Source organism: Triplophysa rosa, linkage group LG16, assembly GCF_024868665.1.
Source record: "Triplophysa rosa linkage group LG16, Trosa_1v2, whole genome shotgun sequence".
NCBI lineage: Eukaryota > Metazoa > Chordata > Actinopteri > Cypriniformes > Nemacheilidae > Triplophysa > Triplophysa rosa.
This window is the reverse complement of record NC_079905.1, coordinates 5,077,020-5,098,284: the sequence shown is the minus strand read 5'-3', so window position 1 is coordinate 5,098,284 and position 21,265 is coordinate 5,077,020. Positions and strand designations below refer to the sequence as shown.

At 37.5% G+C, this 21,265-nt stretch overlaps 3 protein-coding genes across 3 annotated transcripts; 2 read left to right on the top strand and 1 right to left on the bottom strand.

The window, feature by feature from the left end:
* The first annotated feature begins 312 nt into the window (after positions 1–312).
* On the top strand, positions 313–6,337 carry epn1b (epsin 1b). Its single transcript, XM_057354785.1, has 10 exons — positions 313–575; positions 1,138–1,259; positions 1,478–1,568; positions 1,690–1,845; positions 2,452–2,580; positions 2,656–2,776; positions 3,156–3,322; positions 3,420–3,960; positions 4,055–4,180; positions 4,491–6,337. Exons 3-10 carry the CDS (start codon positions 1,500–1,502, stop codon positions 4,640–4,642), a joined length of 1,461 nt encoding a protein of 486 aa, XP_057210768.1. The 5' UTR covers positions 313–575; positions 1,138–1,259; positions 1,478–1,499; the 3' UTR covers positions 4,643–6,337.
* Positions 6,338–8,260: 1,923 nt separating this feature from the next.
* Positions 8,261–12,729, top strand: si:ch211-232m10.6 (uncharacterized protein LOC572203 homolog). The gene is made up of 7 exons (XM_057353964.1): positions 8,261–8,304; positions 8,526–9,492; positions 10,803–11,000; positions 11,624–11,671; positions 11,763–11,921; positions 12,038–12,149; positions 12,309–12,729. Exons 2-7 carry the CDS (start codon positions 9,297–9,299, stop codon positions 12,727–12,729), a joined length of 1,134 nt encoding a protein of 377 aa, XP_057209947.1. The 5' UTR covers positions 8,261–8,304; positions 8,526–9,296.
* A 1,641-nt stretch (positions 12,730–14,370) lies between these two features.
* rcvrn3 (recoverin 3) lies at positions 14,371–17,884 on the bottom strand. The gene is made up of 4 exons (XM_057353965.1): positions 17,796–17,884; positions 16,379–16,786; positions 14,968–15,079; positions 14,371–14,480 (listed from the first exon to the last, which is right to left on the bottom strand). The coding sequence occupies exons 2-4, from the start codon at positions 16,757–16,759 to the stop codon at positions 14,398–14,400; spliced, it is 576 nt and encodes a 191-aa protein (XP_057209948.1). The 5' UTR covers positions 16,760–16,786; positions 17,796–17,884; the 3' UTR covers positions 14,371–14,397.
* Positions 17,885–21,265: the final 3,381 nt, after the last annotated feature.

Here is a 21,265-nt window from a genome sequence, read left to right as displayed (position 1 = left end):
GCTATAAAAATACGTTTAATTTCATATGGGAGCTTGTTTCATTTCGATTGAATGTCGAAAAGCATTCAAGAGAAACCAGTGGAGATAATTGTATTTATTTTTGTGGTTTTCAACGTGAACGCGTAGAAACGCCCACAAATTAATACTTATTCATCAGCGTGCAATTCTATTCGACAAATGACTATCGACCACTCCCGCCTCATTAATATTCAACAGGGAGGCTTGCACCGATTTACCCTGCGTTCCGTTCCGAAGTGATCATCCCTATGCCCTACTCCCTTCGAAGAGTAAAGCTCTTGATGTGTAAACTCTAGAGGGAAAAACGCAGTTGTACCTCTTAATATGTCCGTTTAAAATTTACTTGGCAAAAGGAGCAATAAAAACAACGTCATTTGCTCTTTATTTGGAGTGACGTTTTGTATGGTGTCCCCTTCCCGAAGGGCCCTTCTGAGGGCAATATATCCCGTTTGAACAATACCATTTGTTTTTTGACAGGTGGCCGTAAACGGAAGCGGAAATTTCCGCTTGTCTCTGGAAAAGCGTCTCATCTCTCCTCCCGTCCATCCTCCCTAAAGGTCGGTATATTAAATATATATTTCTCCTATATTTACTAATGATAAATCCTATCGTCGAGCGGACACGAGACGTTGAGCTAGTGCGCATAATCCATACGGTTCATTATTGTCTTGTTTTTAAGGCGATGCCTCCCTATTCAGCAAACCTATATCAGCTGCTGCAGGTGTCAGATTGCAGTCAGGGCACGATCGGACATCACTGGTGCATCAGTTTCGCGGTTGTCAGAAAAATTATAGTCTATGACAGCGTATTTGTTCGTTTAAAATATTTTATTGATTGCCATTAGATGCTGATGCTTTCATTACCTGAGAGATATTTGCTATCTACAGAATTGTAATGGTGTGTGTCCGTCTGTGGAACAAATTCAAATGTATTGCCATCAGCCATCAAACATATGCACACTGCAAATATGCATAGGTGTACTGTTGAAAACAGCGTAATAGTTAGAATCATGCTGCTTTGTTTTTACTCTAAATACAAATACTGTTGTGTCCAATACCATTTATATGCCATCACTTTGGAAATAAAGCCTGTATTAAAACAGATCTCTAATTGTCACAGGGTTTGCCTTCATAATTCTGGTGTATAGGCCTTAGGTCACCATTGAGAGCACATGGACTGAAGTGCCTATGCGTGACTGCGAAATCCTGTCAACAGCCATTCTTATACCCTTTATTTAGCAGGTAAGCTGGTGTACAGTGTAATATAATGTGTGGCTAGGTGGTTACAGTCACAAAACAACCAAAAACTGTGTTTACAAGACACTAGAGAGCTCTGTTATAACCACGCTTTTGAAGATATTATCTGATTTTGCGTAGCTTTGTGTGTGACCTGTACATCACCGGTCCTGTATTTTATGCACGAGCTGTTCAAAAATCAAAACTGACATCTTTTCAAAAAGTTCACAGACAAAAACCGCCATCATGACTCACTCAATGCTGCGACGACAACTGAAGAACCTTGTTCAAAACTTTTCTGAGGCAGAAGTCAAGGTGAGTTTCTATACTTCTCATTCATCCAGAGTTATCTCATCAAAAATGAGGTATCTGGGTTACATTTAACAAGATCATGACATGCTGAGCTGCTCATTTTTTTGGTGAATCTGTTGTTAAGGTTCGAGAAGCGACTTCTAATGACCCCTGGGGCCCTTCTAGCTCCCAGATGGCCGATATCTCGGACCTGACGTACAATGTGGTGGCGTGTAATGAGATTTTGGCAATGCTCTGGAAGCGCCTCAATGATGACAAAAATTGGAGGCATGTGTATAAGGTGAGCGGAAAGGCGAAAATGGGTGGCAGAAAGAAAAACTATTTTTGTTTAATAAAGAGGAGCAGTCTATACACCCTGTTTAGTGGATCAAATCCTCAGGCTGCAGCCTGCTCAGACTGATTGAATATTTATAGCAAGTCATGGTTTTTGTGACCGTTTTCCTCACCCGATCATGTTACCCGGCGATCAGTGGCTGGCTTTTTCTTTTCGTAGGAGCATCTGTGCTGTCGCTGCAGTGTTTGATTATGCGTAGGAAGGATTTTCCGTTCAACTTCAACACCGTGGCACATTTCATTGACTGATATTTACTCATGGCTCAAAGTGTCTTTTGCTTTATTAATGCAGAGCGAAGACAAAGAAAGTATTACACTCCACTGTTTATTTTGTAGTGCATGCATTTCTTTTCTTTTTTTACAATTATTATTTGAACAAATAAACAAACTAACCCATAAACATGATTAATACCTCAACAATTTTCACGTAGTTATCAGTAAAATGTGAAGAAGGTATAAAAGGAAATAGTTGTTCGGCCATTTTTTGTTTATAACTGTATGTAAAAAGTTTTCATTTACGGTACCTTTTTATCCCTTTCTTCTTCTGCAACAGTCTCTAACCCTACTTGAATACATGTTGAAAACCGGCTCAGACCGCGTTCCCCAGCAGAGTTTGGAGAATATCCATATTATTAAAGCTCTGACAGAATATCGCTGTACAGACAAGGATGGAAAGGACCAGGTACAACAAGTTTTCTTCTCGCACGAATGAATGATTTTTTATGCACAGATCTGGTAATGGGTTTGTCCTTTACAGGGGGTAAATGTGAGAGAGAAGGCAAAGATTGTGTTAGTGCTGGTTGAGGATGAAGAAAAGCGGAAGGAGGAGAGAGATTTCGCTTTGAAGACGAAAGACAAGCTGGCAAAAGCTCCCAATGGTAATATTGTTGTGAAGCTATAAACACTTCTGGTAGACCTAAACAAAGTTTTAGGTTTTATTGATGGATTATTGGTGCTAATTTATGATCCCATTTTTGGATTCTATGACTTAAATTGTTTATTTAAAATACCAGCTGAGGTTTCCTCTAATTGATTTAAACTCATTTAATTCGGTTGACCTAAAATTAAACAATTTACTCCCTCTGTTTACTACATTTTCCTTTTTAAACATATTGATGTTTTTATTTTAAAATGTGCATTTGAAATATATATTCTGCAAGTTCTCTAGTTTCCTTATATATTTAGCTATATTTGCTTTTTTAACTTATGTGTTTCAAACAACTTAAAATTAAAAAAATTTATCGGTTTCAATCACAGTATCTTCAGCAACAGGACCAGAAAAAGAGAAATCAGAGATCCCTCCATACACGGGACTTCCCTCTCTGGACAATATCCCCTCAGTAGCTGATCTGACCGCTACTATGGCCAAGAAGAAGGAGGAGCAGAGACGCCTGGAGGCAGAGAGGAAAGAAGCGGAGAGACGGGTGAGAGACACTAGATTTCGTGTGTTGGGTGAGATTTGATGTGATCTGATTTAATACCTAAGTTGACATCTTGTAAATCTGTTGATTCCACCATCAGGCAAAAGAGGGCGACACTGAACCAGATCTTTGGGAACAAGCAGCCACAGCAGCTCCTCAGTCCGGCTCAGATCCCTGGGGAGCTCAATCAGATGCATCAAATGAATCCGCCCCTGCATCCGGTGACCCGTGGGGGGCACCTTCTGATAATGGCAAGGAATCCAGTCCAGCTAGTAGTGATCCTTGGGGTGAATCTTCTGATGTAAAAAACGGGTCTCCACCTGCCTCCAGTGATCCTTGGGGAGGATCAGCCAGTGCTGAGAAAGAATCGTCGCCTGCCTCCAATGATCCATGGGGTGACTCTGCTGGACTTTCAGAAGATAAACCCACTGCTGCGAATGATCCTTGGGGGTCTCCAACCGAAGCGCCAAAAGATTCTGAACGAGCGAAGTCGGATCCCTGGGGGGAACCAGCAGATGTACAGGACTCGGCACATGCAGCATCAGACCCCTGGGCGGCTCCACTCGAAGCACCATCAGCCAGTTCAGATGATCCATTTGGTGATGGTTCGAAAGCAGATAATGACCCTTGGGGCACAGCAGGTAAGGATGAACCGGTCCATAAAAATAATGCCCTTGCAAATGGACACTCTTTCTAAACCTTTTATTTTGTACCTAATTTTTTGCTTTCTCTCAGTATCTTCACCCCCCACTGCTAATGACCCCTGGGGCGCCCCATCAGCTCCAACCGATGCTGTGACAACAAGTGACCCTTTTGGTGATGGAGGCATGTCAGATCCTTGGGGAGCTCCTTCTGAGAACGGTACTAACGGAACCGTTTCTGTTTTCTGCTTGTGTTGTTGTTTTCTCTTTTTTGGTAAATGTGCATCTAGTCTAAACTTTACAATATGCAGCCTGTGGACTGTTTAAAAGCGGTCCAATGCATATTGCATATAAATTATAAAAAAATAATTTATAAAAAGTAAAATAACTGCATGGTTCAACCTGCTGGGAAACAAAGTCATCTTTTCAATTTCTCAGCTTTGTTTGCAATAAATCGTTAACTTATTAACTAGGATATTCAGATAAAAGGTCTTTTTTCACTAAGACTTGTCTTCATTTTTTATATTCAGGTAATGAGACCAAAAAGCCGGCATCCTTCCTCGGTGAAGGTGCTTCGTTGGTGGACTTGGACTCTCTAATGTCAGTCAAGCCCAAACCCAAACAGCCTCCCCTCAACGCCATCTCCACCACTACTCAAAAAGCCCAGGGTAAGGAGGGCTAAGAGAGCGACACATTGACAATAAGACTGAGTGAAAGAGAGAGAGAATTACTGTATAGTATCTGTTTATTTTTGAGTGTTTGTGATCAGTATTTTTCAAGCGTATAGTTCATATAGTCATGTGTAGCATAACCTGTAGGTAGTTGACGTAGATTCCATCTCAACTGGTTTTTATTCTTTTTATCCCCATTTCTATGCTATATACTTCCCTGGTCCCTCCTTCCCCATCATCCCTTTTGGTTTGTATGCTTTAACTTTCATCCTTCCCAGGTATTTTGATGGCCACTTGCATGACCAAGCCTTTGGGCGACAACATGTCCAATGCAAGCAGTTCAGCCACGTGGCCTTCCAACCCCAATCATTTCGGTTTTAACCCCATGACCCCGCATTCCAGTACCCTCCCTCCAGCTCCCCAAAATACAGTCCTAAGGGTACCTGCTCCCCACATTGCATCTTCAACCCAAAGTGCAAGCTTTTCAGCTTTACCAGTGAACAGCATGGGGTTTTCAATGGTTAACACACACGCAGCAACTAGAATGGTACAGCCGAGCACTGCAGATGAGCTCTCACCGATGTCGTTCACGGGAATGCTCTTTCCATGCCCTGGAGTTCCACAGAAACCTCCAGTGGTTTCAGGCACTGGCACTGGACAGGGAAATAACATTTTTTGAGTTCTCCCACTCCCATAATCATTTAGTCACCCCTAACCTTCCCATATGATTCGCCTTCATCGAACCCAATCTACTGTGTGTTTGTATAAGTGTGTGAAAATATTTAAATATCAGTGAGCAATTGTACTATAAGACTTTCCTTTATGGGGAAAAAGCATGCAGTTCCAAATCTTTTCAACCGGATTGACAAGGAGGTTGAAGCTGGTGTTCATCAGTTTTATGGTATTTATCCAGTACATTATGGAATCTTTGAATGCGGCTTATTCGGTTAGTTTGGTTATCGATTAGCTTGCCAGGTTTCGAAAAGTTGGTTATGTTGTTCTGATAAATATTAGAGATGAGTGGAAATTCCCATGTTTATCCTGAAACATAACTGGATATGTGTGCTGTGTTTGAAGAATGAGATCCGGCTGTAGACACTAGTTCATTATGAATCAGCATTGAATATGTTTTTTGATATTTTTATTGCATCACTGTTAAATTTCCCATGTGCAGCATTCTGTAACACACAGGATTATTGATATTGTAACATCAAAATGAGACTTAATTAATTATGATGATGAGGATAGATGTTTCGGGGGTAAGTGGTTTGGTTTTTAATTCAAATGAAATATGAGCATTTGAATTTTGATCAAAAGGAATGTATTCTTTCTGTATAAGATTATTTATTAAGATGATTTATACATTGAGTGCTTTTGCTTCCTGATGGTTGAAAATGTGTTTATTTTTATTAGTGGTTTTATTTATTTATTTATTTGTTCTTATTTATTGGTAAAGAAGGACAACGATGGAACAATCATAATGACGTAAAATTAAAGTTCATGAAGAAAACATGGCCTACTTACATTCTGGAAGACAATATCTGCTGTTCTTCATTAGTAAAGTTTTTTCATATTGGCTGTTGTATTACGAGTTAAGTTACAGGTGCATTTTATTACAAATAAATATATTTATTCTACCAGCTATGGTAAAGCTATGGTGTTACCTGTGAAAGTGCACAATTTAAAATTAAAGTGACAAAACCATGTAAAGTATATCTGGTGTATTTACTTTTTATTTACAGTAAAATAAAGGTTTAGGTATGCTTTCGAATGGCTCTCGCGAAACTTTGACATCATACGCTGATCGGTCTGCGCAGTACAGTCCTCACGGGAGTAAAAAGACTGGATGGCGCAACTTGGTTTGTGATTATATCACACTAATCCACAAACTTTTAATACATAAAATGTTCGATTTTTGTTACAATACTGTAGCAATATAGGTTTGTCGCGATGTAATGTCTTGCCCCATTACTTGCGTTGTAAATCCAGTGCATGTCATGTTTACAAACAGAGACGTAAAAATATTTTCCATACAGTAAGTTAAGTCTCGAATGCTGTTTAGGTTTCTTAACTTGAACCTTCATTTAATTCGTGATTTAGAGTTTTAAGGTAAAAAGTCCCAGTGAAATTAAAAATGACAATTCTTATTTTTTCATGAACTATTGCAGAGTTTATAGTAAATAGCTTTTCAATGTGGGTCATTTTCTTTTCAAAATTCATGGTCCCTCGCAATCTTCAGTTAAAATCTCAAAACGCATTTACGCCCTGAAATGACTCTCAAATTACGTAAACTAGACGGCTTGGCCGGAGCATCCGTTAACTCCTCCCCTTCAACTGTCAGTCTGCTGCTAGTTTCATTTCAAAATCAATGCAACAGCTGTTTTTACAGTTGAATTTGCAGTGAAAAACGCAAGCCACGGTCACTAATTTTCTCCTTTGAATTTCCTTTTCACATGGAAATGTTTCAGAATACGGATGTAAAATTTCTGTGGGGCAGTCGTGGTTAGCCTAATGGTTAGAGAGTCGGACTCGTGACCAGAAGGTTGCCGGTTCGATCCTCAGGCGGGTAACGACTGAGGTGCCCTTGAGCAAGGCACCTTATTTGCTCCCCGGGCGCTGCAGTGATAGCTGCCCACTGCTCCGGGTGTACGTGTGTTCACGACTTGCTGTGCGTGTGTTCACTACTCTCTGGATGGGTTAAATGCAGAGGTCACATTTCAGGTATGGGTCACCATATCTGACCTAATAGGTCACTTCCGGTTCGCAACTTCCGGTTCACGGGTATGGAGGACTAAACCTGCAAAAATTATAAATAAATAAATGTATAAATAAATGTAAAAATAAAAGGAAATGATAAATAAAATAATCTAAAAATAATAAATAAAAATGGATGCAAAAAATTATAAATCAATTTAAAAAATGAAAAAAAAAGTTAAAGCTAAGATCAATAATAGCTAAAACGAATTATTTTGTTTTATCAAACCATTCATTCCTTTATTTATTTTCATATTATTACATTTATTCGTTTATATATTTATTTATTTATACATTTATTTATAATTTTTGCAGGTTTAGTCCTCCATACACTGGGACTTAATGTAGTGAGTCATGGTGTTGCACTACAGTGTTTTTACCACTAGGGGCATCGGGACATTAATAGACCTGCTAGTTAACATTTCGTGGGGTGTCCTGGATGTCCAGGGTCTCAACTTCACGGTAGAATATTCATACTGTATATACATACAGAATAAAGCTCCTAATGCACTGAAAAGAAAATAAACAGTTTCCGTTTCTGGTGGTGGTTTTGGCTGTAGTTCAGGACAATACAAATATCTGAAGAGTTGTTAAAGTTACAGAACAGGAAGAAACATGCTTACGAGAGCTTGACATTTTGTACATCTAAAGAGGAGTATTAATCAAACAGCTTCATATAGAGAAGAGGAGGGTCGTAACCTGGTTGTAAGCGGAAAGAGCGAGTGAGGTTTTCAGTAATAGGAAATTATAGAAAGAGGCAGAATGGAAGGAACAGATGGACTTTGGCGGATTAAGTGAAATCTGGGTGGGTTTGCGAAAAATCACTTAAGAGGGACAGAATGAATAAAAGACATTGAGACTGTGAGGTAATAAAAGTGAAATTGCAGAGAGCCGTATAGCTGTCTTCAGAGATGAGGAGGTAAGTTTCTTGTACTCTAATCATTTCTAATAAATGCACTTATTGAAAGTTCTGTTAGAAAAAAGGGTCTTTGTAATATTATTTCATAAATAATAAATATGTACATTTTTTATTTAATGCATAAATCAAGCTCAAATGTCTACATTTCTAGTAACAACTGATAACTTTGTAATGTAATACGTAGGTTGTCTTTAATAATATGGTCTGTTTACTTGATTAAGGTTTCTGGAGGACTCAAGGAGAGACAGATGTACCTTTCTTTTTAAGATTAACTGAGATCATGAAGGATTAAAGAAATTGAAACCGTGATTAAGACATGAAATACTTAAGAAATTCCCAGAAAATTGAAGATCAGGTGAGGGATGGGTATAAACGATGAGAAGAACAGAAGTCTTTCTTCATTGATGGCTTAAGACTTGATTCATCTATTCATCTGAGCTGAAGTAACATGACAGAGACACAAATGACACTTGCTTTGGCTTCCATTCTTGGATTTACAAACTTCTAAACATTCAGCATGAAGATCTTTGTTGATTGCCAGTCTCATCTCCGTTGACTTTCTAGGAACCTATGGTACGTCCCGTCCATTTTGACCCAAAGTGTTTATAGTTTTATGAAGCTTTTCTATATTTCATCAGCTTTGAAAAGCATGTTATGACCGTTTTGAGAGACATTTTGAGTGTGATTTTCCTCCCTGATACCTGTCTGATTCTCGTTATTTTCTCTCTCTCTTAAATTCTCCGCTCATCTCAAGTGAACTTTCATTTTGCTGCGTGCATCATCAATTTCTATTTGTTTTCTCCTTTCTTCCTTCTGACGCTATTCCTGTGCACTAAGTTTCTCATACACAACTGCCCACATCTTTTCCTCGATTCTCTTCCTCCCCTCACATTTGTTAAGTCCATCCGTAGGTGGAACTGTGCACAGTGCTTCATTTACAGTCTTGTGCATTTTCGATCCTGCAACGTCAGTTTTAACAGCATCTTTGCACAATGTTGGAACGTTTGTCTCGGAGGAACCGTTCCTTCTTGTCTCTCTCGCTGACCTCGCTTGCCCTGGCGCTCTCCGTCTTGGCCTTCTGCACCTCTTACTGGTGCGTGGGAACGCACAAAGTGGTCAAACCTCTTTGTCTGTCACCTGTCAAAATGAAGAACTGCGGACAGAACAACAGCCAGCCATACACAACCGGTAAGAAACTGGCACACAGATGAACATTTAACTCTGTAAAAGTGGAAACTCAGAATAATAAACTGATAACTTTTATTTATTCTAATTGAAAACTAATTGCTACCATTAAGCTTAAATGGGATAGTTCCCCGAAAAAAGAAAATTCTGTCATGAATTTCTCACCCTCAAGTTGTTATAAACCTGTATAAATTTCTTTGTTTTGTTGAATATTTGGAAGAATGTTAGCAACTGAGATTTCTGGGTCATCATTGACTACCGTAGTGGAAAGAATTATTGTATACTTTTTTGTTTTGTTGAACACAAAAGAAAATATTTTGAAGAATTTAGGAAAACAAACAGTTCTGGGGCACCTTTGACAACCAATTTAATGGTAGTCGGTGGTGCCCCAGAAATCTCAGTTGCTAACATTCTTCCAAATAGTTTTGTGTTCAAAAGAACAAAGAAATTTATTCAGGTTTGGAACATTTTGAGTTTGAGTAATTCATGACTCAAATGAATTATTCATGACATCATTTTTGGGTGAACTATCCCTTTAAGCAACATTGAAGTTAAATTTGACAAAATAACAACATGGAGACATTTATGTGCACTCTATTTTGTTTATTAGTAATTCGATTAAAACTGGTTAACTTTGAATTAAAAAACTTTGCATATCAAAAAGTGTTTTTTTTCTGGTTCATTTTCAGGAGGGCACAGAATTATCAGATAAGATTTGTCTCGAACCACATAAAAACTGCTGTAAAATAACCTACTGCACTTTTAAACTGTATATATGAGAGATTACATTCAAACCCTTGTAACATAATCATCCAGGTCAAACCTCTGGAAATCTGTCGGACCGCTATGACGGAGATTAACACTAAATCTGTAGGTTTCCATTCAGACTGATGTAAAGGTTATGCAGTGTTTAAAATGAAAGATTAAACATCAGATTGGGTGAACAAATTATTCATAAGATTGAAATTGAGTTTCGGTCCCAGACAATGGCAGGCGAGATGTCAAACATATTTGAAAAACCTGTTTGCCAGGGACTTCCAAGTGACCTTTTTCTTTGCACTTCTATTGTGTAAACTGAAATGATGGTATGTGTGTATAAGATGAATAGGTTTGAAGTATATGTGACCTTCTTTTAATCTCATATCTATCATCACTGCTCTTTGATTTAGGTATAGATTGTAGCTCAACTGCGTTAACAGCACATGGCCTTGTCGTGGGTTCATTTCAAAGGAACACATATACTGATAAAATGTGTATATTGAATGCACCGATTAAGTGCCAAATATGTATGTAAACTCTCTTTCTGTTCACAGAGGCCCCAACCCTTGATCCGAAAGAAGATTCAAATGTGACGATGTCCCCCAAGCAGAAAGAAGAACTGGCCCGTATAAGAGCCAAAAATCTGGCAAATGCTGTTCACTACATCTGGGAGACGGGAGAGGACAAATACATGCTGCGTTATTTCCACACTGGGTTTTGGCTTTCCTGTGAAAAGCACAATGATGGAAAAGGTAACTTCTGTTTGTTATCTGTAGGCTCATAATCCATTCACTTTAGTATATGTATTTTGCATCCTTTGGATGGAAACTTTCGTTGTCACTGAATTTGATTCCAGTGCATAAAAATGAGGAACAAAAATGTCAAAAATCTGTCAAAGTTGTTCTTGACACTAATGTCCCAATTTAGAGCCTTTGAATCCTGCTGTGGCCTTTAATTTGTCCAGCATGGGGTCACCCCAGTTCTCAACATCTGCTGCTATCTTACACAACACACAGATGCCACAGTTAAAAGTTGCCCAAGTTATATAATTCTTCACACTTTTTAGAGATAGATCAAACCCAGAAAAAAACTGCTTATTTTTTACATTTTCACTTAGCAGATGCTTTCAGCAACTTACAATAAAGAGAAAAAAGCTATTTATAGGCAGGCAATAATATGAGATGTGCTATACAAAGTTTCAGCAAATTTTAGAGACAATACCAACTGGAGGAGGAAGAGAGAAGGATTTTAATTTAAATATGACTCAGTCATTTCTGTGCCGTTTTCGTGAGATTTACCCAGCTGTAAAAATGTGATGTTCTGATGTTGTATGATTTTTTGCGAAGACCGTATTGACGGTTCACTCAATTTCCAGAAGAGAAATGCCGGAGCTTCATCGAGCTGACCCCTGGAGAAACACAAGGTGAGCTTTTCATGAGCTGTACACCAACTATTACACGGCTTTAAAAAGTTGACTTATGCCCACGTCCAAATCTCTGATTCATATCCTGTAGGAGTTCTGTGGCTCTCTGTGATATCAGAGTTTGCGTACATCAGCCTGCTGGCGATGGGCTTCTTAATGATGTGGGTGGAATTGCTGCTTCTGTGTCTGAATAAAGAGATGTATGCGCTCAAGATCAACGCCTTTGCTGCCATTTGTACCGTCCTATCCGGTACGTCTATGAGAGTTCTAATAGCATATCTCATAGTTTTTTCGGGAAATAATCTGGTTCTGAATCCATGTGTAACAAAGACAAGGAGAACAACATGTATGCTGCGTAATTTCCAGGCATGATGGGAATGGTGGCGCATATGATGTATACAACCGTGTTCCAGATGACTGTGAGCATCGGGCCTAAAGACTGGCGGCCTCAGACATGGGACTATGGTTGGTCGTTTGCGTGAGTTCTCTTTGAGTTCTGACTCTTTTTTTGCTCTCCTATTGTCTGTATAATATACCTATTATAAAGTGCAGTCCAATTGGTGTGATATCACATTCAAAACCTGATATTATGATTGGCATTTTATATAGTTTTGCTATTTTAAATCTTTTTTCACAGGATGGCGTGGATCTCCTTCAGTTGCTGCATGGCGGCGGCTGTATTCACCCTGAACTCTTACACCAAGACCCTGATCGAGATGAAGCACCGTGCCCGCATCCGCCTGGAGGAGGCCCAGGCCGCCAGCCACGCCCCACCATACGATGAGGTCATCACGGCGGGTGGCGGGAGCCTCTATTCCGTCAGCCGATTGGTTCAGCATTGCCACAAGGGCACGCTCATGGACACCATGTGGCCCCTCAGAGAGCAAGTGCCTGACGGGCCTATACCAGCTTCGAATCCCCATGGACTGGTACTGGTGGGGGGGTGTGGAACGGAGGGGTGTGGAACGGAGGGGTGCGAGGACTGTGAGAGAGAACTGGATGACATGGAAGACATGTTGGAGACGGATGAGAGAGGAGGGGCGGATGAAATGTGCTAAGGAGATGAAAGAACATAAGACATAAGACTCAAGTGATGCTTTTGACAGTCATATTGTTTACATTTTTGCCTGGATATCATTCTGCACATGGCTTACGTGTAGTTGTTTCTGAATTTCATGCTGGGATTGAAGAAAGTATTTACTGGTGTTTTAAGCAGGGGTAGAAGTGAGATGTATAGTATGTATATACAGTATCATGTATAATGGATTAAATATGTTGTATAAAGATGTTTTATATTCAGTCTGCATTGATCAAATGATGTATTCCCACATTTGTTAAAATGCTTTATAGATGCAAAAGCAACATTAAAAAAAAATTTTTTTTGCTTGCCATATAACTCTATTTCCATAAATTTATTGAAACTAAAGAAATGTTATTTTATTAAACAAATGTATTCTTTTGTTTTCCTATGAGTGCCGCACAATGATGCACATACAAAACTAGGTTAAGAGGTCTAATATGTACTACACAGAGAGCACAAGAAAGAGAGACAGGGTTGTACCTCCAGTAGAACTGTTGTGATTTGATAGATTTCATCTGGATGGCACATTTTGGATCTACTGGCTTTCTGGGTCTGTGTTATTTTTGCATGTCATTATATTTCACGTTTTCAATAAAAGCACTGAACAACAAAACGACATAATCTGAATACAGAACAAGATGGGGCGATGAAGAGATTACAACAAACAGTTGAATGTCGGCAGCTTTAGACAGATGCTTTGAAAATCTGGACAGAGGATTATGTGTATAATCTCCCCAGTAAGAGACGGTGAAAGAAACAGAAAGAAAATTAAAATCACAAACAAAGGACAAGAACGGAATAGATGTGTTTTTCTCTTACATTTTAAACAAATGTTCTTTTACTAACCTATGAGGACCATAAAACACTTTTGTTATTCACAGTGAAAATAGACTAATATCGTTTTCACACATCTCAAAAACAATGCAATATAGTACATGAATGAAACCTTACAAACTTTGGTTAAACATAAAGCATATTTGCATAACATTAACACACAATCTCAGAACAAACAACATTATGAAATATAACCCAATTTGATGTCTTACTGTACATGGAATCGTGGCATGAACAGAACATCACCAATTCTGAAAATAACATTGGATTTAGGTGCGGAGGCGGAACATGAAATAAATAAATGAGGTTAACTAAACTTTAAATTTAACGAATAAACAAATAAAAATGAGTAAAATACTTTTCTGAGTTGTAAAGGATGTCATTTCTGAAAGAACTTACTGATTTATATACTTTAACCTTTTATATATCCACCATAAGGACTCCAGTCGAATTAACTATTTTGTCAGGTAATATGAAAATGTAATTATGGGCTTATTAACTAGAAGCTACTTACAAAAAGCTATTCTACTGTTAAACACATATATCATCCAAAATGCAATAAACACAATTCATCACTGTCAGGCTGAAACCTTGTATTTCCATTTTTCACAATTTTATTTTTATTCATAATTCATTACTATTGGTCAGATTTAACCAACAAAAAGTGTTAAAAAGAGTTTGTCAACTTTGACAACTTTGTTTTTTAATTTCTTGGAAAGTGGCAGTTTTGGAGATACGAGGTTTCAGTTCGGCAGCGCCGATACATTACCAGGAAATCAAGCATGAGAAAATTAGTCATGATTCTAAAAGGTCATTTACTGTCATATTGAATTAACCTCAGCGCTACTTGGCTTGATGATACACCCTCAATGAATTCGCCCTCTGCAAGTCGTTCTGCATGTGAGAAAGAGAATTTACTGTGTTAATGTTTACCGTATGTTAACGGAACAGTTCACCCAAAAAATAATAATTCTGTCATAATTTGCTCACCCTGAGTTGTTCCAAATCTGCTTAAATTTCTTTGTTCTGATAAACACAGAGAAAGATATTTAGAAGAACGCTTGCAACCAAACAGTTCTTGGCCACCATTGACTACCATAGAAAAATTACAATGATAGTCAAAAGTGTCCCAGTTTGCTTTCCTACATTCTTCCAAATATCTTCTTTTGTGTTCAACAGAGCAAAGAAATTTACAAATAAATGTCTCCTATATGGTAGTCAGTGGTGGCCAAGAACTGTTTGGTTACAAGCAGAACAAAGAAATTTATTCAGATTTGGAACAACTCGAGGGTGCACTAAATGATGACAGAATTTTCATTTTGGGTGAACTGTCCCTTTAATATTGACATCTTTACTTCACATCCCAATTAAGTTATCTTACCATTGTCCTTTTTGCCAAATATGGTCCAGAGTTTTTCGGCTCTCTTCTCTGCTGTGTTCTCATCGTTGGGAAGATCTTCAAGCTTGTCTTTGGGTATGAGATTAAAAATGGCCTGATGGGAAATCGGAGAGTGTTAGACTGAAACTTTCCAACTATACTCAACAGTTGAGTATTTTATATGCAATATGGAACATCAATGAACAACTTTACATGTCATTTTTAAATGCATTTTTTGTAAATATGGCATACATTTTGATTAGGAGATTATTATTGTTCTAAGAAATAAATGTCTCGGTAATGTGATTTTAGAATAATAAAGATTAGCATAGAAAGACAAACCCACCTGATCTGGAACAGTGGTGCTTGCTAAAACAAAAAAAAACCCTCAACTATACTTCACATCCCATAATAATCTGTTTCAACAGCCTACTGTAGATTACTTTACTTAGAGATGTATGGCGTTACTGTTTTGGTAACATCCCATGACGCACAAAGGTGCATTTCTAAATCTGTCATTTTAACCTTTAAATAATGCCTGGTATTAATAGATTCTGTTCAGACATTGTGTTTGTGTTTGTCTCTCTTCTCACATCCCTTTAGCTATTTAAATATATGCCTTAGTTTTCCATTAAAGCTTAACTTGCTTGTTTGGTAAAGATATATTTGGCTCACACCAATATGGCTAACCTAACAATAGACCAGTATTCTCAGCCTTGCCACAAGGGGCGCTATAGAGGGAACTATCACAAACCATTTTCAATTATTTCTGTTATATCCTGGCAACTTTATTATCGCACTTTGGTTGGTTCAGTTTTTGGTTAAGAGATGTTCACTCAGTGGTTTGCTCAGTGAGGTTGTTTGTTTCCAGATGGTATAAGATAAACGAGGGTTATTATTATTTAGCTGTTCTTTCTGTTGCATCTCTGCCCGAGATCAGACACATCATGGGAAACTGATCTGCCATTTCGCAGAAGAAATCTTAACAGTTGGCATGTCACGGCCTCAGTGGCGATGGTCTTAAATCCAGATTGCACTTTGAGGAGCTTATCTCTTTCACAGTCCCCCACTACTGAATCTTTCTCCCTCCATCTGCAATGACTGTTTATAACACACAGGCACACAGGTGTGAAGTCACTCCATCTGTCTAACAGCTGATCCTGAGTCAGATTTAATGTTAAATGCTCCTTAAGATTCAATGGCCACAACAAAAGAAAAGAAAATCCCACCAACAATAGAATTCAACAGTAGACACAGAGACCCCTTTATTTTCCAATTAAACCAATACACTACCCATTCAAACTATTAAATCCACTGGAATTTCTAAGTTCTAAGGACAAATAAATCCAAATATTTACTATAACATAATCTTTCATTTAAATTAATCTTATGTGAACACTCGACATTCTCTTACCTGACAGAGTTCGCACACTTCGGTTTTTGTGATGTAGCCATTCTTGTCCACATCGAACAGGGAGAAGGCCCACTCCAGCTTCAGGGCTGTCTTGGTTGAAGAGGTCATGTGAAGAGCTACAATGTACTCTTTAAAGTCTAACGTCTCATCGTTATTGGTGTCGAAGGAGCGGAATACATGCTGGGCGTAAGATTTAGCATCACTGTCAGGGAAGCACCGAATGTAGATCTCTACAAACTGATCTTGAGAGATGAGACCAGAGGGACACTGCTTCTGGAAGTTCTCATACGACTGCATGATCTCGGCTTCAGTGAACTTGGTGTTCACTTTAAGGTCATCCAGGATCTCCCTGGAGAGACCTTTTTTCTGTGAGTTGCCCATTTTTGGACCAATGCCTTGAATTATGCCCTATAAAGAGATCGAATGGTTTATCAGTCCCTCAAAGTTTCTCAAGTGTATGGTCCCCTATAAATACTGTGAAACAAGCAGCAATGGACATAACCTTTTATCAGAAAATGCTTGAGTAAATGGAACATCGTATCCATCATCAAACATTGCAAAAAAAAAAAAGAGAAAGCTTCATAACTGGCTTATATTTGTGAGCCAGTCTGTGAAACTAGGCTAAATCAGAATCTAATGTTCAGATAATGAGCATTAAAGTTTGATTTCAACCAATAATTTCACTATTTTCATCTTTGACATGGTCTTACTCTGTCAATATTATAGATAGACCTATTAATGTTATTTTCACAGAATGTTCTTTACATTTTGTTAGATGATTTGTTGACCAAAAAACTACTTCAGCTTGGTTTTCACAGGCAGGGTCACATTTAATCTAAAAAAAATCATTTCTAGAAATGTTAGATTTTCCCCCCAAAAATGTTTTCATGAAATTCAATGAATTTCAAGTCTAACTCTCTGACTCCCTCTACTGAGACATTAGAGTCAGTGTTGTCAAAATAAATATGTAAACTGCTGTAAATAGAAATAAGAAATGATTTTCTATTTTTTCAGTAAAGAAACCTGCCCGCCTGCATGAGTAGTTAAAATGGTATCACATTCATGTAAGCAGCAATATAGGAATTGTAACATTCTTGTCTTTGTGTACAAAGCTTACCCTCTGCCTGACCAAGAAATATTCTTTACTCTAAAAGCTTTTGTCAAAGCAACCATAAAATGTGTCATAAATATAAGTTCATATACTGTAAATTCACAAAAGCGCACTGAAATTAAAATGGCTGTAGGAAGTAATATACATACTGTAGAAGACATTTATTACAATGTACATGATAAACTAATATAAATCATGCGACCAAAAAAATGCAACACTCAAAATAACATAAATCAGATGTGTTAAATCAAATCACCAACCCTAGAACATAACAAAAATATAACTGTATGCGTAAAGCATGCTTACCTTTTGTTGTGGATGAAAGAAGGAGGATGAGGGTGTGAGTAATCAGATGGTGCAGGAGTAACCTGCTGAAGTTGCTGAAGGAGGTGGCTACCTCTCCACACTGGATTAAGTCAGACAAGATTCCATAAGGTTCAGCCAAAAAGAGATTTCTGTAATGTATATCTTTATTTTGTTCTGTTTTTTATATTTAAGCAAAATTGTAAACATTTATCAATTAGTCAATGCTAACAAATTTGCATATTATATACAGTATTTTGCTTTAAAAGGTGAAATAATGCTGTTCATGTTTGTCATTTTATTTAAAACTTACTACCCCACAACAATACCCCCACACACATGGATGTCAACTTTTTCGTTTTAACATTTCAGGTCCACATAAATCTCATTAGGTTACCACATGGATGTTCAGGATATGGAATATGAACATTTTTTAATGCAGTAAGGGGCAATCTAAAAACTGTTTTATGCAATGAACTTGTGTTGCTCCATTACAAAGTTAAGCGCGAAATATTATATACATAATATATAAAATACTCTTGCAATGTCACTTGCAACCAGGTTGTATAGCACATTGTATGTCACTTTGTGTCATCTAAAATAGTTACTAATTAATCAGGATCACAAATACATCCAGATAATCTTCATCTGATCTGATTAATGTCTCCAGTCACTATCCTCACAATGCCACACAACCTGCCACCCACCCCCATGTCATGTGTCAGTCAATTTACTATACATTGAGAGTCAAGGGCTCAAGAATTAACACAGTAAATGCCTATATCCTAATTTACAGTGACTAATCTATAATGTTTTGCCCCTAATCTGTGAAGCCATGTGTGCAGTTGGAACGTAATTTTACAGGCACCTAAATAGCAAAATAGGGTCTGAATTGTTTTCTTGTTTCAATTTAACAGTGTACTATGCTTGTATAATGTTCAAAAATTGCAATCGGACATTTTAGTATTTTTGAAAGATGTTGCTTGGCCTATGTTTGGGAATCTGTCATTGTACCAGCAGGTAATTCTTTTTATGAATTACTCATTTCATTTTATTAAACATTTTGATGACCATATAGAACTACACTTGAAGTGGTGTGACAGACTATTTTCTCTTGTTTTGATAGTCTTAATTTGTTTGCTTTTTGATAACACCAATGTACTGATTTGAAATGAACAAAATGAATACGTCACAGCTTCGTTTTCACCCATGTTTTTTATTGACACAATACATTTCTTACTGTGCAAATCTGTCTTTGTCTTACACACTTCAGTCTACACCAGACAGAACATGCACCATTTATAGAGCAGCATGTGCTAAACTGTGCCCTAATCCACTTAGAAGGCTCAGGAAAACCCCGCTAAGATAAAGTGTAAAATAAGAAAAGGCCGTAGAGCTAAATAAAGCTGGGTTTGTTTGTTTACTTTCTTTGATTGACAGTAAGCTGCTTTTTTGTTTACTGGAGACACTTTTAGAAAGGTAGCACAGAAAGGTGAACTACAAAAACAGTTTAATAGTAATTCTGTTTGCTAATAATAATGATAAAAAAATCAGTTTACATGTTTAGGCCTTAAAACTGTTTCTTTAATCCATGTCATGCTAAATTGTTTTTAATCTCTTGTGATTAAATGACTGTAGCATGGATCATTGTTATCTATAGAAGTAATTAAACATTTGTGAACAATGTGTTTTAAGTAGTCAAAGACATTATTTTATGCATGAAAAATGTGACAGCTAATAACTCTTGTCATGACAAAAATGTTTTTCTCTATCAAAACATCAGATGTCATATGTTTGTCATATACTGTATACAACATTTGAAATACAATGTTCAACAAATTCGAAAACTATGGTTTAACCACATTGATAATAGAAATAAACAGACAAAAGATTTTTAAAAAGTTATGTTTATCACTTCGTAAATGGACTGTCAAACGAATGTTAAATGAATGAGCCCAAAACAAAAAACTTAGTTAAAAAAAAGCTGTGACAGGCATAGGCAAGGCTAAAAAATATTATCGTCTAAGAGGTAGGCTATATTTAAATTACATAATTAAAACAATTAGAAGTAATACTATTATAAAACATGCAAAGGTAACAAAGACTTCCAAGTTAACTCTCCAATACATTGGCATTTCTTGTAACAATTTTTGTGTTATTATAGTTCCCTCTGGTGACCTCTTTACTGTGCAAGGTTCACAGTAATGCAAGGAGCGTAACAAAGTCATACTGTACTACAACTTTTAGAAAAACAACTACAAAAACTTTTTTGTATTCAAATATCACTACTATTTTGTAACAGTCACACATACATGCAAAGTCGTAACACTCAGTCTGACAAACAGTACGGTAGTGAATCTGATTCTGCAGGTCCAACTTTTTATATTCAAACCATGACTAACAATGTAGTAAATATGTCTACTTAATCAAACTTTATATAAAATGGAAAAATAAGCAAAAGATCCAATGTCTCTGTCAGCCAGGTTTTAGTCTTGTTCATAAATTCAGGGCCCTCTGTGAACACGATTTGTGTGTATTTTCCTGCTGAGATTGCGGGCCAGGCGGTCCACAGCGGTGCCTATTCGGCTCAAGTCCTTTTGGGGTGGCATACCCTCAATATTGCCACTGTACCACATGACCCAAGCACCAAGTGATATCAGTACCAAGAGAACACCGGTGTAGACAAGCAGATCCCCGAAATCTCTCCCTTTCACCTCCAGTGGTGCAAAGAGCCCCAAAAACAGGGCTGTGAAGCCAAATACGTCAAAAACAATAGCAAAGGCCAAGGCCACTTTGCAATGTTTAAGACCACTGCAGAATGCCATGGTAGCTGTTGGACATAAGCATTATACACATTTTGTAAGTAAAACAGAAATCATACTACAAATAAATAATGATTTGGTGACTAATACTAATCAGGTTTTAAGTTCTAATTGGACGAAAAGAAATTCGTTTTTTATGCTATGATGGGATTTTAATTTCAAAGTTGGCCCCAAAAAGGCCATACGTACTGTAACTACTGTAAAATAAGCAACTTTTATCTGCTAAATACACTTATTACAACAAAAAACAGCAGTTCAGTCTAAAATATTTACTTTAAAAGTCCAAAGTAAACAAAAGTGCCCCAGCTTTCGTCCTTATTCTACAACTCATGTGCTCGGAAAATAAAAACATGTTACAGTGTCAACACTCATAATCAATATGCATTCTACTCGCAACATTTAAATCAAACTCTTTTCCATCTCAAATGATTTATGAACAAAACTAACCTTGATTTCAGTGATCTTCGCTTCACCAACATGAACACATTATCGCTTTTTCAGGCGCGATCGAGTCAAATATGGAGAGAACTACTGTACCTGTCTACAGCTACTTCCGGTCCCACCCAGGCTTTTTGATATTTGACACCACCGGAATCGCACCTTACAAAACGTTTAGGCAGAAACAATTACAGTAAATATAACAACACAAAA

What these genes read in the sequence shown, in the direction of transcription:
- epn1b (XM_057354785.1), top strand. Translation starts at nt 1,500, where the DNA reads ATGACTCACTCAATGCTGCGACGACAACTGAAGAACCTTGTTCAAAAC. An exon ending in TTTCTGAGGCAGAAGTCAAG is followed by an intron (nt 1,569 to 1,689) that starts GTGAGTTTCTAT and finishes TCTGTTGTTAAG; the next exon opens with GTTCGAGAAGCGACTTCTAA. An exon ending in GCTGGCAAAAGCTCCCAATG is followed by an intron (nt 2,777 to 3,155) that starts GTAATATTGTTG and finishes TTTCAATCACAG; the next exon opens with TATCTTCAGCAACAGGACCA.
- si:ch211-232m10.6 (XM_057353964.1), top strand. Translation starts at nt 9,297, where the DNA reads ATGTTGGAACGTTTGTCTCGGAGGAACCGTTCCTTCTTGTCTCTCTCG. An exon ending in CATTTGTACCGTCCTATCCG is followed by an intron (nt 11,922 to 12,037) that starts GTACGTCTATGA and finishes CGTAATTTCCAG; the next exon opens with GCATGATGGGAATGGTGGCG. An exon ending in GACTATGGTTGGTCGTTTGC is followed by an intron (nt 12,150 to 12,308) that starts GTGAGTTCTCTT and finishes CTTTTTTCACAG; the next exon opens with GATGGCGTGGATCTCCTTCA.
- rcvrn3 (XM_057353965.1), bottom strand. Translation starts at nt 16,759, where the DNA reads ATGGGCAACTCACAGAAAAAAGGTCTCTCCAGGGAGATCCTGGATGAC. An exon ending in AAGTGTGCGAACTCTGTCAG is followed by an intron (nt 15,080 to 16,378) that starts GTAAGAGAATGT and finishes ATTTCCCATCAG; the next exon opens with GCCATTTTTAATCTCATACC. An exon ending in ATTTGGCAAAAAGGACAATG is followed by an intron (nt 14,481 to 14,967) that starts GTAAGATAACTT and finishes TCTCACATGCAG; the next exon opens with AACGACTTGCAGAGGGCGAA.